The 17473-nt window shown below is 36.9% G+C and overlaps 2 protein-coding genes across 2 annotated transcripts; one reads left to right on the forward strand and one right to left on the reverse strand.

Annotated features, from left to right (window-relative positions):
• The first annotated feature begins 1705 nt into the window (after positions 1-1705).
• LOC113664191 (uromodulin) lies at positions 1706-6385 on the forward strand. Its single transcript, XM_027179783.2, has 6 exons — positions 1706-1856; positions 1983-2313; positions 3912-4064; positions 4437-4553; positions 5185-5304; positions 5749-6385. Exons 1-6 carry the CDS (start codon positions 1842-1844, stop codon positions 6114-6116), a joined length of 1104 nt encoding a protein of 367 aa, XP_027035584.2. The 5' UTR covers positions 1706-1841; the 3' UTR covers positions 6117-6385.
• A 2969-nt stretch (positions 6386-9354) lies between these two features.
• LOC149053173 (uncharacterized) lies at positions 9355-14950 on the reverse strand. Its single transcript, XM_089189170.1, has 6 exons — positions 14834-14950; positions 13066-13158; positions 12560-12902; positions 12039-12155; positions 11160-11273; positions 9355-10277 (listed from the first exon to the last, which is right to left on the reverse strand). The coding sequence occupies exons 2-6, from the start codon at positions 13087-13089 to the stop codon at positions 9907-9909; spliced, it is 969 nt and encodes a 322-aa protein (XP_089045296.1). The 5' UTR covers positions 13090-13158; positions 14834-14950; the 3' UTR covers positions 9355-9906.
• Between the last annotated feature and the right edge of the window lie 2523 nt (positions 14951-17473).

The following is a 17473-nucleotide window of genomic DNA, read 5'->3' on the forward strand; positions in this document are numbered from 1 at the left end:
ACGGAAGGTATATGTTGCATTAGTCCTGGGATAACTGATATACCTCGAGTTAAAAAATGAACTGAGATAAAATCCCTTCCTTTGGAATGAGATCTGTATCCGGTCACAATCTTGGTTTAATCCTATCCTAGCTATTCATAAAGAAACTGACAGATTATTTAAGTCCAAACCTGTGCTTTTGGAAGAATAACTGGATATCACCAATAAGAAGACTCTTGTGTTGAAAATGTTGGATACCTACGTCTTGCCATCGTTCAAAACACTGTTATTTAACTCGCCTAAAGATAACAGCGAGTCGCTTGTGGCACCTGGGCTGCCCCTACCAGAGCACAGTTCTGATATCTGCAACTGCATTGGTTAGTATATGGTAATTTGAGGGGATCAGGGCCCAGCTGTTTGCAGGGCGAATTACACTATCCAACAGATAAATCGCTATCCGTTGGACAAGTGTTAGCCAAACCACCTTCACTATCTACTGGATAGAGAATGATCCAGTTGATAGCGTTATCCAACCTTCGGGGCCAGGTCACGCGCATGCATGTTGTGTTAAATTTGTTTAGCAATATGAGATCATTCAGTTGCCCTACGTTTCTCAGGTGAAATGTTCTTTTGAGTGCTCTTTGTTGTTAGTAATATAAGTTGCGAATAGGTTATTGATTTGAAAGGAATAAAAAACGGAAAAAAAAACGATGGAATACACACTGATAACCCTACTACCTTTTTTATTTGGCGTTAAGTGAAAGTTGTCTTATACCTGCTTTGAACTGGTCCATGCTCGATCCAATTCGTGTTACCTAGTGTAATTGTTATAGCACGGATCCTTGCCAATCCGGGTGTTACTCTGTGTGGGAATTTTGCGTTGCCATGGCAGTCAAACCTGGATTAGCGCCTACCTAGCTTCGCGTAACATGGTCATTGTTTGCGCGCTGCCTTAATTATGCACATTTTACATACCGTTCTTTCTACATTTCCGAAGGTGACAAGGAAAAATTGTTTATCAACGAGGAGCTTTTTTAGTCATTGATCATTTGCTCTACTCTCCTGACCTTCAGGTTTGATTCAGTGGTGATACTTTAAGCAAAGAATTAGATGCTATTCACTCACGATTAGCCACAACAACTGACAACAACTGCGTATTACAAAGAAATAGTGATTTAAGATTGATATTGCTTTTGCATATCAGACAGTGGTGTGATGTTTGGGAAACAATCACAATACAGTTAAAGGAAAAGTAATGAATACATTCCATTTCGACACTCTCTCGCTTCAATCCCTCCCGTTCGCCGATTATTAGTTAAATTTCATAAACGAATGTCAAGTTATAATCAGACGGTCGCAGGTTTTTGACTTGTTTACTTTCGTTTTAGCCATGCCAATTTTAATGCATGTTATTATATTCTACCGTAACATCTTAAACCTAGAAGTTATTATTGATACACACAGAAAGCTGGTGAATCTAACCATAAAAACCGTTTTTACATGTGTATTCATTTTAAGATTTAATGATTGCTCATTTCATTTTCCTTTTCAAACAATTTCACCAGCTAAAAATAAAAATTACGAATTATTAACGCCGCATAAGTTACACACAAAAAATTAAGTTAGGGCTATTTCGGGGCAATCTGTCACCTGGCTTATTTAATTACAAAACACAGCCATTGACCGAATCTACTACGTCTTACTTAAAGAAAGCAGGTGGCATAAACTGGAAGCTTTCTGGTTTATTTATCCAAAGGAAAAAGCCCGCGTTCGCTCTATTTTTCCTCTCTGTCGCTATATTTAATGAAAAGAAAATCTAATTTTCAGCAACAATTTTTCCTTCTCTCCAGCACACACAGGAAATGCCTTCAGAAATGGTAAGAAATTATATTAGAAAGAGTAGCTTTTGATGACTATTTTGGTCATTCTACGATTCACACATACTATTATAGTTAGGGACAGTTTATTTCCAATAGATGATGTTGCTCTGCTTTTATCCACAGACGTTTTCAAAGTTTCATCGTGCACACTTCATCAAACTGATCTATTTTTACTCCATCTTATGGTTGCCAATCGTGTTTAGCAATAGTTTACTTGGTGATAAATGCGTCACTTCCATTCAAAGATTTAGTCTCTTGAAACAAGCATTCAAAGCTGTTAGGACACAGGATATGTTTTCCTGTTACTACCTTTGCAAAGGAGATGACATCTGCCAAAGCATAAACTTCAACAAAGACAGCAACTTGTGCGAGTTGAACAACCGAACACGTTTGGTGAGACCGTACCATTTTGTGCCAAATTCAAATATAATTTACTTGGAAAATCCGTTTCGAGGTAACTTAGATTAATTAAAATTCAGAGTATTTTTTTCGTCTTAAACATCTCATATAACATAATATAAGCTTCAAGTAACAAACGCAACGCGGGTGAGTTGCACAGCGGCCCTTTCTTTTCTTTCAAAAAATGAATCTGTTTTTAAGTCTAACAGCTTTAATGGATCTCTGTCACAGAATGTTTTCGCAGCCGAATATCAACCCATTTTAAGTTAGAAGCACTTTTGAAAATAGACCTAGACAAGTTAGGGATTTTTTCGTAGGCAATGTTGAAAATCAAAGTTTATGTTTGCTTAGGGTCAGTGTGCCCTCTTTTTAGAGCTAATCCGTTTGATTTTACACCAATTTCATATTTTCCACGTCTTTTGAAAATTTTGAGACTTAATGTAATGCATAATTTCCGACCATCAAACGGCAAATGATAAATATTAATATCAAACAAAGATAAACATTTTCCAAATATGGTCAGTATATAACGTTTAAGTTGAATGTAAATGTGTTTGGTTTTTTTTTTTCTTTTTTCAAAGCTTTCCCACCGCCGTATTTTTCTTTTTTGGAAATTCATTTCAGCTCAAAACAGGAGGGCGTCTCTTTGGCCCACACGCACACAATTTTTTCAACTAAGACCGTTGCTTGCCTTCTCAATCAAACGATGAATAAATAGCAATAACAGCTGATTTCAAATTATCAGCAAGACGTATCATCTACAAAGCAAAGTCGTTTGATGCCTTTTATTTGTTAAAACTAGCTACGGAATAATTTAATGTTTGTCGTATGAAATATATCGGACGTTGGACAAACGTCTGCCTTTTGCCTGTGAAAGCGGATAGACAGTTTTTTTACTCATAAATCAATAAGATACCTGACAAAATTTTTCGACTGTACACTAAATTTATTTTGATCATATTACCATCGCCCTCAGAATTTTGGATACTATACTATCACTAAAAGAAACGCTTTTAAGTACAGGTAAATAGCACGAGGCCGAGTAAAATTAAGCATTAATATCACGTGTTTTTTTGTTTTGTTCTGTTTTTCTTTTCAGCCCTGCTAAAAAGCATTCGCTACTTATGAATTAGCACACCTTTAGGCAAAATTAAGCCTCTTAATATTCTCGTTTTAAGTCGTTTTTGCCGCGGCAATTGATGAAAAGTACCTTCTCAGCCAGTCAGCTTTAATTCATTTTGCCCTTTGTTATAAAACAAGAAAATCCAGCCCAGTGATTGAATTTTTAGTGTTTTAACGACGAAGTATGCCACAGAAACTACAAAATTTTATCTTAAAAATTCACCTATGAAATTCTAATGCTCACAAATATTTGTCACCAAGGTAGGATTTAAAACCAGATTTAAAATGGTTTACTGTTTAGACCTCACAGTTCAATTTCAAATTGGATATTTGGAATTTCGAGTAAGATTTCGCTGGTCGGGTTGGATTCGGACCGGGATTTGCAATAAAGGTTCAGCAGTTTTAAACATCGTCTTCTTTGCATTCAAACAGATATTCAGAGTCGGAAAAGGAGATGAGATAATCTGTTGTGAAGTTAGCCTCGAGTGTCTTTCTTATGTAAAACGGAAATGAACTATTATTACTTTACAGCTTTCCTTGGTTCGTCACCAGTACTCCCAGCCTCATCATGCCAAGAGATTAAAAACGCCTCCGAAGGACTGGCCCCTAGTGGTAGATATTGGCTAACCTCGAAAGGAGCTGGAGACCAACCTGTAAGCGCTTATTGCGATATGGATAGAGAAGGTAAGATCTAATGAAAACTTTGTGTGAACTTGAGGATTGTTGAAATTCTTATAAAAATCGTTATGTTAAATATTAAGTAAGGGGCTAAGTTGTGTCTACGAATTTTGTGGCATATCTTGGATCAGTATCTGAACAACTGCGCATCAGGGTATGCACACTTCTTTGTTATCAGTTAACTGTTGTTGGGCCAGAGGAGGGGTAGCAGTCTATCGCATTTCGTTCCTCTTTTTTATGGAAGTTTGCTGATACCTATATCAAAATAAAATGACCTCCCTAAGAATAAAACACAGCTAAGATGACCCAGGCTAGATTTCATTTTTATGATCGAAACTTATTTCGTGAACCTTTACCGATTTAGCCATTTTTTTCCAGTGACTGTAGAGTGTTCAGGTAACCCGTGCCAGAATGGTGCAAAGTGTGACTTCTACGGGAAGGGACAGTACAAGTGTCGATGCTTACCAGGGTACACTGGGGACCACTGTGAAATTGGTAAGTTTTTTCTTAACGATTGTTCACCGAATAATTATTTAGGTATGAATTTGTGAATGAAGTTTACTTTATCAACAGTTAATCAAGCCAAGAACAAATGCACCAAAAAATTACTTTTACTGACAATGTAGCAAATTATCGTGAATTTAGCTGGTAATTTTGTTCCGTACGAGACTCATTGGCAGTAATTTTTTATTTCCGTTTTGCTCTCCTGCGTAAACAAAGGAGTCTCTTGTGTCTTTTATCAAGAGTCACTTTCTGTTAGTTATCAAATTGACAGTGGCATGGAATTCCCTCTAGAGGTGCGAATGGTTTCAGAGTTTAGGAACCAAAATCTAATTGGTCAGAAAAGGGAAAGTGATGTAGTTCTAAAGTAAACAACCGTTAGTGAGGAGGAGCGTTGCGTAGCGAGTTTAAGAACGACTGCGAAGGAGACTGGAGGCGAGCAGCACGCTGTAAATCATCTCCAAGTTAGCAAATCAATGTGCGCAAAAAGTATTTCTCGTTAATGTGGCTTATAAATTGTGCAAGAACAATTTATCATAAATATTGTGGACAACTGAAGTAACGGTTAGTTAATTAAACAGTTGCTTTTGGTTTTTGGTTTTTTCAATCGGTCAATCGGACGCAGACATTGACGAGTGCTCCAGCAATCCGTGTCTGAATGGAGGCACGTGTATTGATTTGGTAAATGGTTTTAATTGCTCCTGTACATCACCATTGTTTGGCAAACATTGTGAACTGGGCATGGGTAAGTTGTTGTTTCCAACTTTCCTTCTGCATTGTAGGATGCCGGTTTTATGATACGCTTTCGTTGACTGTAAGCATCGAATTTTTAAGGGAGGATGGGGGGGAGGGGGGGAGGTGGGTGGGGCTAAGGCCCCTCCCCCTGCTGCTCCCTCTCCCTCATTGAAAATAGAGCAGGAGCCTCTCATGCTTCTTTAGGAACAATTGCTCATACCAAATACGCTATGATCCTTAAGGTGCCATATTGACTTTTTCCACCCAGCACCAGTTGTAGAGGGAAAATCAAGTTTCTTTTAAATCATATTATCATACACTTTTAAGGGAAGCTGAAGCTTTCCATTGAAAAAAATAACATTATTTCTATAATGTGCGCAAAATAACCGTGAAATTTCTAGCGATACCGACTACGCATTCGGATAATAAGGAAAAAGTTTGACTTGCTTTCCAGGAGCAGAGTGCAGCTCTTACTTACTCGACACAGAGGAAGACCGCAGCATAGCATATCAATCAGGTGGGTCAAAGAAATGTGACGACGCCTTTTCTGGAGGCTGGTACCGCTTTAACAGCACTGCAGGCTCAAAGATGCCTACAACTTGTGTGCCAAAGAATATGTGTAACACAGATGCACCCGGCTGGCTCAGTGGGAGTCACCCCACCCTCCAGGAAGGAGTTGTCGCTCTCACCGTTTGTTTTCATTGGGGCGATAACTGTTGCAACTGGAAAGTCACCATTGATGTGAAGAATTGTGGAGAATTTTTCGTTTACAAGCTTGTTAAACCAGGCGTATGCATTCTTCGTTATTGCGTGACCAACTGAAACCTTAGTTACTAGAACCAGCTGCGGGAGGCGACTTCCTTTTGTTTGCGAAAAACAAAGCTGAAAGTTACGTCTTTAATCTTTCAAAGATGAGCACGGAGTTGACACTAAATTTTAATAAGATTTTTCTTTGTGCCAAGATAAGTTTTTCCCTCGTTTGTCACAAAAGAAGGGAATTATCATTCTCTTTATGACACAGTTTTCAGCTTCACCTGTTGATAGTACTGAAAATTAAGAAGAAAACCTTAAAAGGAGATTCTCGAAATAGAATAGCATCTTATTTTCTTTACAATATCACCCCTGAATCACACCGAAGAATAAAGGAAATGATCACATACCAAAGAAGCTCTAAATTGCTAAACAAATTCTCCTTCTCAGCACCTAAGGAAATGTATGTAAAACAGTATGGAAACTATACATACTGATGATACGGTGTAAAGACTTAAGCTTGAAATTGGTAGTTTGGTTAATAATTTACAAGAATAATTCCCAAAGTGTACACTTAGGCACCATCAGATTTGCATGCATTTGTTTCCAATTTCTGGAGTCCGTACCTTGCTATCTTTTCGGCCCCTCCTTATTCTCTTACACTACCTTCTTCGTATTCCTTTGCGGATTTCGTTTGACGGCAGAAGAAAAATCTAAAGTTTGGAAATCATATTTACTCCATGTCACTAAATGCAAACAGCCCAATAGAGCTTCACATATCAATAAAGGAAAACGAACTTACACAATCTTCAACCATCCTTGCAATCAAAATTTGTCTGAAAGACCTGCCATAATGGAGCGTACACAATAACAACAGTAGACAATGGCTTATATGGATGTTGCGGCATCATAACGGAACGTTAGCTGTCTCATAGTTAAAGAATGTAGAAGAACTTACAGACAGAAGCAAAATACCTTGAGTGTTGGCTTCAAAGCGCAGGTTTCACAGCGGATGTAATCTCGTCTGTTTGTAATGAATTTTATAGTCCGATAAATAAAAGTTGTGGTCGTCTTTCTTGATGATATCTAATAGAGAACCTAACCAAAACCACTATTTGCTCCATTTTCTCCATATAAACGCACACACAACCCACACTTTCCTCCAATCGCTCTGACGAAGGACTAACGCTCGAAACGTCAGCCTTTAAACTCTTCAAAGAAATTTTTAAGAATTCAATTAAGACTTTTCTTTTCAGGCAATTCTTCCAATAGTGGTTAAGTTATGAATTGTATATAGCCAAGTTAACTGTAAGATGTAATTATTTTTTGAACTAGTTGAGATTTCAGTATTTAGAGACAATAATTGTAAAGCGCTATTGATCTGTCATTGTAAATAGCGCTTATAAGAAATAAATTATCATTATTATCATTATTATTATTATTACTGTGGCCAATTTACGTTTTCAACTCAGGTGATAACACTTCATTACCCTGTTAAATATACTCTCCCACCGACGCAGCACCACAGTTTCTTTAGAAACTTACCCCCTTTATTCATGTATTTTAAATATCTGTGCATTTTTTAGCCGTCCTCTTAAAAAAGCAACAACGTGAAATCACCAAAATTTGCGTGATTTGAGAGCGGAAATCCCGACGACAAATTGTTCAGTTTTCCATTTGGAACTCAACACTGTTCACGCTAGTAATGCTGAAATTGCGATGTGGTGGAGTAAGAAACTTTAAACACGTCCAGCATTCGCAAAACGTGCAGTTTTCCATCTTTTCAAAAAATCAGACATACATACGGGAATAAAAACTAGAAATAACCATGTAATAACCAATAACCATAGCATTTGAATAATCATAGATAATACAGCGCGTTTTATATATTTTTCGAAAGGTTATTTTTGTTCTACGTAATGAAGTCCGTTATACAATTATGCCTTCGAGCGTTATATGGTGGCTTAGCCCACAGTTCTGATTCGTAGTAACTAAATTCTTTCGAGTTAATGGTGGCAATGTTACTACAGATCTTCCCATGGCATCCAGGACCGAAACGAGTCTAGATACTAGCATGAGATCGAGGCCAAGTGAGTCAGTCAGTCGAAAATGGCGTCAAAAAGCTGAAGAAATGAATAGTATACTTTTTCTTATGTCGAACGCAGTAAAAGGCAGTCGAAATATTCAAACCCTGACACCGCTTGTGTCTAATAACAAAAGTGCGTTTGATAACGTTTCCGGACGCAAAAACTGGCAAAATACAGCTGAGTTCATTCACAATGAATTTTCCTCACTAAATACCGATGATTAAAACCATAAACGGTTGGGAGCAGATTTCAAATGGGTTAGCTCTCGCCGATAGCCCTCGGCAAAATTCATAGAAGGAATTTCATTGGATCCTTGCAGACTTGGTTGTTCAGTTCAACGTCTCTGCGATTACATAATGATTTTAGAGAGATCAAACACAGTACAACGTTTAGGACAATCTGTGGATGTGAAATACCCATACTCAACATCGCTGTTAATTTTCGATCGCAGACCAAACATTTTTTTCTTGTCCAAGTGTAACGGCTCCTGCCTCTGAATCAGGAAGTTCAAGCTTGTCTGCACAAGAACCACCACCTATTAACTGTAGGATTGCAAACAATTCAACAAAAAATATGAAATTTTTGAACAACGGGATACAAGAAACCAAATCAGAACTGCACACTCTGGTAAATCTACACGGCAAGACGAAGAAGGGTACAATCCGAAGATAAATTCAGCTTAGCTATGAGAGAAGAAGGTTACTGGGAACGAAGAAAGAAGAACAACGTTTCAGCAAACAGGTCACGTGACGCACGACGACTAAGAGAGCACCAGACGCAGAGAAGGGTGACTTTTCTTGAGGAAGAAAATATGCGTATCCGAGCAAAGAAAAACGCTTTGGAGGATGAGAATCATCGTCTTAGGAAGATAATTAGTGGCCACGTATGATGCTTTCATCAAGTGCGAACTTCTTGAGTAATAAACATTGAGCCATGGGAATCTTTTTTAAAAACTATTATAACTTACCTTGTTTTAAGTTCTACTTTATACTTAGTTTTGCTAATTCTAAGCAATTTGGCCGTTCTTCTGTGCATTCCACAACAGAAACCAAAGTAATTCGGGGACTAAAAGTCGCATTAAATCCCCGTACGTCACGTCACTTTTAATTTGACTTCACTTTTTCCGCGGTGGAAGAAAAACAAGATTTACACACGGGTTTTTAAGCAGGGCTGGTATTATTGCTTTAGTATTGTTGTGTAAAGATGAAATTTCATTCAGCTGATTCGTACGTTTTACGGTTTTATTTCCGCTAACTGAACTTACAACATTGCACGTTAACATGCGTTTTTGACCTTCTTAGCAAAAGAAACTTTGCCCTTTACATAATAAACAATTAATCGCGTGTTCCCTCGTAAAATTGTGGACTAATATCACCTTTTTTTTTTCAAGGAAGCTGTAGAATTTAGTAGTTTTGATTTGCATGTGTACTCTGACTTTAAACACAGCTAACAACAAAATTTTCAGTATTCATAAGTATGAGAATAATACTCGCAATGTAAAACTCCTCTAAGCATGTTCTTTCCCATGTCATCTCCCACAGGAACGTTTGATTCCTGAGCTAAATGGTAATGCCAAGCGCTCTGATTGAAACCACAGCTGTCCTCAGTTGGTTACGTTAGTTTATCTACATCTATCACTCTTTTTAGTATCTAGTACAGCCTTTTACTTCCCCAATGTGGCCAGTCAAAAGCCTCTTTGGAAACTAATTTGCCACTGAGTCGAACTGAGCCAAGTCGTTCAGCTTTATGCTACTTAGCTTCCAGTGTCACGCAGTCTAATTTGTCACACAATACCTGAGGGCACATTGTGTAGTGGGTGACAGTTTATACGTAGAAAACAACCCACAATTCCTCATCATTATAGCTGAGGTCCACGTGCAACAGTTTGAGCCGAAACGGAAACAAATAGTGCGGTTCACGGCACCCTCTTGCGGAGTCGGGTGATTCCCGTTGAGCCAACCAGGAGAATGAGTGTTGCACATTGTCGTATTCACACAGTAGTCTGGTATTCTTGTGCCCGCGGTGCTATTGAAGCGGTACCAGCCCTCTAACAACGTTATATCGCATTTACCATAGTTATTGGATTTACGTACATGAACACTCCGATCAAGGTCATTGTTCGTTGTGTAATTATCACACCCGACCCCTGAAAAGCAACGAAAAGAACTAAAATTTTAAAGTTTAGTTTAAAGTATAAACTTTAAAGTTTACGCATAAACATTATGAAATTGTCGAGTACAGTTGATTATGAGTGTAGAACCTACGCGGTATACATTTTTGCTATTATCATCATCATCAATATTAGTTTTATTATTATGATTACTATCATTACTATTATTAAATAGTTTTAATGTTGTAAAGTTTGGACCTGTGACTACATTTTTTCAGGTGGCCCTGATGTTTAATACGGTCCGCCCCGTGTGTATTAACTGAAAATACTGTGGACTGCTAGAAATCACCAACATTAGAGTAACGCGACCCGGTTGAAAAACGGACGAGGAGTGGAATATCTCACGGGGGGAAAATGAGATTACAGAGCAGTTTTCTAAACCTTAGTAACGAGGACAGCTGGTATTATACAGGGGTAGATGAAAGTTCACTGCATGAGCTCTTGATACGGCCTAGGTTCACAGACCACACTAACCCTTTGCCTCCCTTTTGCTTTTTCTCCATACTGTTCTCTATAATTTTCTAAGGAACTGACAAGGAGAATCTGTTTAATAATCGAGAACATCTTAAGTTGGTTGCCATTTCCTTTATTCCATTGACCATGATATTTGAGGCAGGGGTGAAATTGTAAGAAGACATTAGATGCAAGTCGCTCTCAGGGGTCAAAGGATCTGAAGCGTGGTGAAATCTGACGAGCAAAAACTTAATCTGATTGAAATTGGTCAGCATCGTGCTGATGGTGGCGCCAATATTATACACAAGTCATTGGGTCTTGTTGCGCAGAAACAATGGAATCACAAGCTACTTCTGACAATAAGTAGAAAATGCCCTTTGAAATTGCCTTTATCGCAAAACTTACCTATACCGATCTCGCAGCGCACACCGGTTAGCAATGGCGAACATGAACATGTAAAACCATTCGCGGTAGAATTGCATATGCCTCCGTTCAAACATGGCTGGCTAGAACACGCGTCTGTGACAAGAATCAGAGAAGACGATGTTTCACGTAAAATCTCCATGCGACTTCAATAAAATATCGAACAAAAGAGCAAGATAAATCAAATATTCTTAGTGGAGAGAAATGATGATAATGTCGATTGATAAAGAGGATGCCAATAATGATTGTGATGATATGCGATATTTTAATCATTATTATCATTATTATTATTATTATTATTATCTCCTTTTTTATTGTTGCCATTAACTAAGATGTTATCGCAAAAACCATGATGAAAACCATAATAGTAAATTCCTTTTTTTATTATAACAAGTATAGGTAATAACATAATTTCGAGTGAACTTTGATGTTAAAAAGCACGAGTAAATTTTATAGACAACAAAATTGCACGAGCCAATAGGGCAAGTCTAATTTGTAGTCTTTGAAAATTTACAAACGCTTATTATACTCAATTGGTAGAGAAATCATGTTATTACTTGTTAGTAATGTGCACGAAAGTGTACGCGCGCTATTTGTAAATATAATTTGCACTCGTGTGACAACTTTGCACTCGTGTTACATGAGAATGCACTGGTTTTCAGCCAATTATGTACATTATTAGACAATGATACTTCTACGGATTTCTTTTTTTATTGATACTTTTAATACTTAATGTTTTGTTTAAAATTTCTCTTACCTGAACACCTAACAGTTACAGAGTAAAATGTATGCTTGAGAATCTATAACCATTTTAAGTTCTTCTCATCGAATTCTACCTAAGGGTGATTTAATTTTTCTCACCCTTTTCGCAGTGATCCCCACTGTACCCTTGTGAACAACGGCATATATACTGTCCCTCTCCCTGTGGGTCACATGTGCCACCATTCTGACATGGATTGCCGGCGCATTCCACGATGACTGCAGGAGAAGATCAAAGAGGAGAAAGTAAATCTTATCAAATATTCGAATTAGACTGCTGACGAATAAACAATGCAACGTGCTGCAAGTTCAGATGATAAATGGGGTAAACCCATGAATAAACACATCAATGAATGAACAGGTAAATTGGTAAAATTTCCGCACAGCCCCATACTATTGTAAAACAAATCTGTTTTCCCAATGGCAATGTATTGTTTTAGTCATTGTTTTCTCTATTCAAGAACTGAATGCATAATGAAGTATGGGGCTGTGCGGAAATTCTACCGTTTTGGTAGCCAGTTTGGAGAATAGAAGGCTCAATTTTCTATCGTTTTCATAAGGTAATAATCACTTACAAAGTAAGACAACAGACAAGAACGGAAATTAAGAAGTAGACTTCATACCTCTGAAGGGGTTCTCCATGTAAAAGGCGCCTTCGCGTGGCTGAAAATGCAAATGTCCCACGATCCGAGTGCGGTTGTTCAGCTCACAAATTTTCGTCGTTTCGTAAAAGTTCAAGCTCTGACATCGTCTATCTCCTATACACTGGTAATAACACGCGAACATATTCTGCACGACAAATGATGCGTAATTGTGTTTCGTGAGAACAGCTCCTTGGATAGATGATACACTGTTCTCGCCGCTTTGCAAACTGTCGCTGGTAGCAATTGCGATGTAGTGAAACATCAAGATGAAACGACCAGTTATGCATAAAAGCGACAATAGGCGAAACCTTGTACGGCTAATCTGCATGTGAAAATATAAGCGAACAATAAAAAGCAGGTAAAAATGCCACAATTGTCATACGGTTTACACAATAACTCTTAATATCTATTTAAAAAAAAAGAGGAATATTTACCAAATTCGGCTGTTATTGTAACAAACCAACAAAAATCTGCATGATTCTCACCTCCGTTTTGTGATTCTGTTTCATCTTTCGTCAATCGTATGCAAAATCCTTGCTCAGGTTCCCGACAGCGAGCGCCAAGAATTGGTGAGTACTCTAAGAAATGAAAGATTTGTGGTTAAATTTTGCTCTCTTATTCGCCAGGGACAGATTTCCGTGGCCTTTAATTGTTAACGCTCCGATTACATCCATGTTCTTGACGCCAGTCTAATAAATTAGTTGTAAAGTTAACGAGGACCCAGTGAAACCTTATATTTGTTTGAAAAAAATATTGTGTTAGGAGAAAATAGCGTTCCGCGAGTAAAAAAGAGTAGCTGAACGGCGTTTGAATCAGTATGCACGGCTCGATGTTATAACTCTTTCTTATTGCTATTTGCTGAATAGAGAAGATTATTTTTCTTCTTGGTTATCATAAAAGATTGAAAGACAGGGGATATAACTTCTTAAAACTTGGCAAAAACTTTTCAACGAAAGTTGAAATCGCGGACAAGAAACCACTGACCAAAACTCTTGAGTGCAACGGCTTTGACTTCAGTTCGCAAGCGGTTGATTTTCAATAAATTCCGGAATGAAGATCTGGTAGGTTTGTCGCTTCAATTTTCTTGGAGCAAAACGATGGCAACTTTTCCTTCCCAGTGAGCAGCTTAAGAAAGGCTAGTGAGGAATTCATGAAATGAGTCCTTCCGCGCAGCAAAACCTAAAGGCCTAAAGGAGCGCAAACGGTTACTTAAACTGCATTTAATTTGAAAAGATTTAATTTTTAATTCTTGGAACCCATATGACCGATCGATGACTTTTCTGCACCCAGAATTTAAAAATAGAAATGTAATTAAAATCCTATGTCTTTTTTTAAGCTTTCAATCTTTTATGATAGCGGAAAAGAAAAATCATTATCTATGGTCAGCAAATAGCAACAAGAAATTAAAGAGTTCTAAACAGACAGTACATGTTATGCTTGACTAAGAATACAAAAATAGGAACACTGAATAAAAAGAGAATAAAAAATCGAAAGAGCTTTGCGAACAGGAATTTTTTTTTCATTGTTTTAACGTGTATAGTAAGATATGTATTAAAGGAAGCCATCTGTGAAATGATTTAAATGCTTGTATTCATCGGACACGAAAGCAATTTTATATTAATTTCATCTACATATGGAGTCTGCCTCTTTTTTCATAAAATTTTCAATTAAAATCATTGTTTCCTTTTCATTTTGATCAAAGACGGGTGACATAAGCTAATTCCTCTTTGTTTTTTTATCACGATTCTTTTTTTCATAAATATATATATATATACCCTCAAATACATGTACGAAATCTTTGTAGAGCGGATTATAATTCTTCTTTTCCTTCCTCGGCTAAAATATCTCGGAAAATGTTTTAAGGCCATTCAAAGAATCTCGATAAGTTGATATTGTCAGGTTCAAATTACGCAGCCATCAACATGCACACCAAAATGGATCAGTCTCTTGATTCTCGCTCATAGGCCACCTAACAACGCATTGAAATAAGAAAAAGGAATTCTAATGTGATCACTGAGCTTAGTTAGAATTCAGTTGCGAGATGAATCGTTGTTCAACCTATCTTTAATTCATGACGACCGATAACAATATTCCATATAATAATTAGTGCTTTTCATCCTAAGAAATATGAAGGTGATTTTTTATTCCTTTTGAAACACTGAGCAAAATCCCCATCGTTGCGCAAAAATGTTCATGCACTTTTAAAGTAAAGAAGGATAATTGAATGAATTTTCCTTCCTACGAAGAACCTACCTCTCTTTTGCGTTGTGGTGTTTTCCAACCTCTTCAGCAAGAAAATTGATGATACATCTAGAGTATTGGATGAAATGAAATGAAATCCTCGCGCTGTGAATAGTTATCCTTTTCATCCGTCACTCAGCTGATAATTATACAAGCTGCCTGCTTCTTGTTTGTGCTCTGGTGTCATCTGACTTTTTCATTTGATCAAGTTGATCGTTCTCCAAATTCTCAACACCATTGTTCTTGACATTATATCGATGTTGGTGAAGGGAATTGAGATTTCGATGAATTAAATGAAGTGTTATTATGATTTGATTCAAAATTTACTCATTTCGTTGTGTATTGGTTTTGACAGAGCGTAAAATGCACATTTAGAGCGTAACTCACAGGTACTATGGTTAAAAACTGAAAGAAATCAAGTTGCTTTTGTAGTAGAGAAATACATTAGACATTCGATCTTAATGTAAATATACTAGTTATCTTTTGTTTAACTTATGGTGCGAACGTCGCAAAAAACTATTTATATCCGTTTTATTAATCTTTAGATGTAAAAAGCAAAAGAAATGTTAGGTTTGCAATTTTGTGGTCTAACCGGTCTGGTTAGTCTCATAGCCAACTGAATCTGCTCAAGTATCTACGTGAATTGAAGATAGAAGGAGAAATTGTGCCTTTATCACTCTACTGCAATAATTGGAAGGCATTGTGCGCTTTTTACATCACATAAAAAGAATAATTAATTCAGCATATGTTTTCTTTTTTCTTCCGGTTGTTATTCAGTTTCTTATCAAGACATTTTAAAACACGGCTTATGGGACGACTCGACAAAATCGAACAGTAGTAAACTTTTTTTTTTAAAGATTATGGCCGTTACTCTGTGAATATAACTGTTTATCGTTTACAAACTGATTGCTTCGTGTCTTTTTCCTCGGATGTACTTTAACTTTCAAATTAACGTTTGAACAACTTATAAGGAACATGTTTCCCTTTTGGTAAAATTCACATCTCCATTGTAAAATACCATTTCAAAACATATACATTATTCCGAGGTTAATTCTACTATTTTTGTCTGTCGAAGAATTTTGGAGTTTTTTTTATGCGATCAATTTCCTAAATTCTCAACATCATTCTTCTTGAAAATGTACCGTTATTGGCAAGGAGAAATTTGATTCTGAGAAATTATATGAAGTGTTATGAAAAAGATATTTATGTTTCACTTTTTTAGTGTCCTTTTTTTCTCAGAAAACGCGGAAAATGCACCTAACGATAACATAAAAATCACAAAAAACAGAGAAAGAAACTAAAATAATCGAATTACAGAACTATGAGTTTAGAATAGATATTGTGGTAACAAACATATCAAAAATAATTTCATCGAAAAGATCGCCATCTGTCGACATCTAGGAAGATAATTTCCTATCAACAAAAAAAATGCTGACCACTTTCAAAACTAACTTTTGTATAGTGAGCGAGAGAGATGAATTAAACTATTATTAGATAACAACAGGAAGAAACGAAGCTCTTATGTTAAGTACCTCAATGTTGATTGTCCCTTTACTCTGTAAGAATCTGATTTCATTTATCCGCATAAGCTGAAGGGAATTACTTCACACAAAGGCTAAGGTTTTTACAGCTGTTTTAACTGTTGTTTTTAATAAATCGAGAGTTTTGAGTAGACAAAAATTTCCATCACGTAATTTTTCCAAGTCCACGTCCACCTCAAAAGAGAAATTGAAATAGGATCCATTAATTTTTCTTTTGTTCTTCCTTCTCTTTTTGAGAAGTTTTAATAACTAATTCATATGATGTTACAATGGACTGAAGACTGTTTTTTTCCTTTTTAATTTCAAAGAGCGAACCAACAAAAAATATGACATGACTAACATGACTATTCATCGGCAACCGACGCTTTTATTATTTCATAACAGTATTTGACTTTTAAATCCAAATTATTTCAAATTTTCTTTACTCTTTTTTTTCCATTTGATTAACAATGACTTACTCTTTTGAGCCAGGAATTCCAAAACTACAGATCTTATCACAAAAGGATTTTCTTTTTTTCTTTTAACAACTTTTCGAAAGCGAAAACTTTTTTTCCGCGATGTAATATCCCTGGATTGAAAATGACCTGTCAGTGGGACTGACAGGTCATTTTCATTACCGACTGGGAGGTCCTCACAGTATAAATCTCCGCTAGAGGGCAGCATTTTCAAGTCCGAGGTCGGTGTTTGTCACCATGCGGATCTTCCCTCAGCCGGTTAATAGCTAACTATTACTACCTCTTTTTTTCTCAGTGTAAAAATTTTGTAACGTAGCTGATACAGTGCGACGGGAACATTCAAGACAATCCCAGTGACTGCACAGAAATCCGTCACATATGTGATAAATGCTACTTTAGAAAAATTTGGAGTAAAGGGTCGTCTAAAGTTTTAATGCATTTCTCATAAATTTATGGGTTCCTTCCTCCCCATAATCCTCCATATCTTCTCAACATTGTTTCCCAGTCCCTCTGTTTTTTGCTTTCACTCCTTCTTATCTGGACCTTACTCCCTTCCTCTTCCTCTCATTTTCTCCCTCCCTACCTTCTTTTTCCTTCCCTCTCTTTTCTCATTCTCATCCTTTCTCTCGCCTTACTTTCCGCCCTCTTCTCCTTAC

Source organism: Pocillopora damicornis, chromosome 1, assembly GCF_964200805.1.
Source record: "Pocillopora damicornis chromosome 1, jaPocDami1.2, whole genome shotgun sequence".
NCBI lineage: Eukaryota > Metazoa > Cnidaria > Anthozoa > Scleractinia > Pocilloporidae > Pocillopora > Pocillopora damicornis.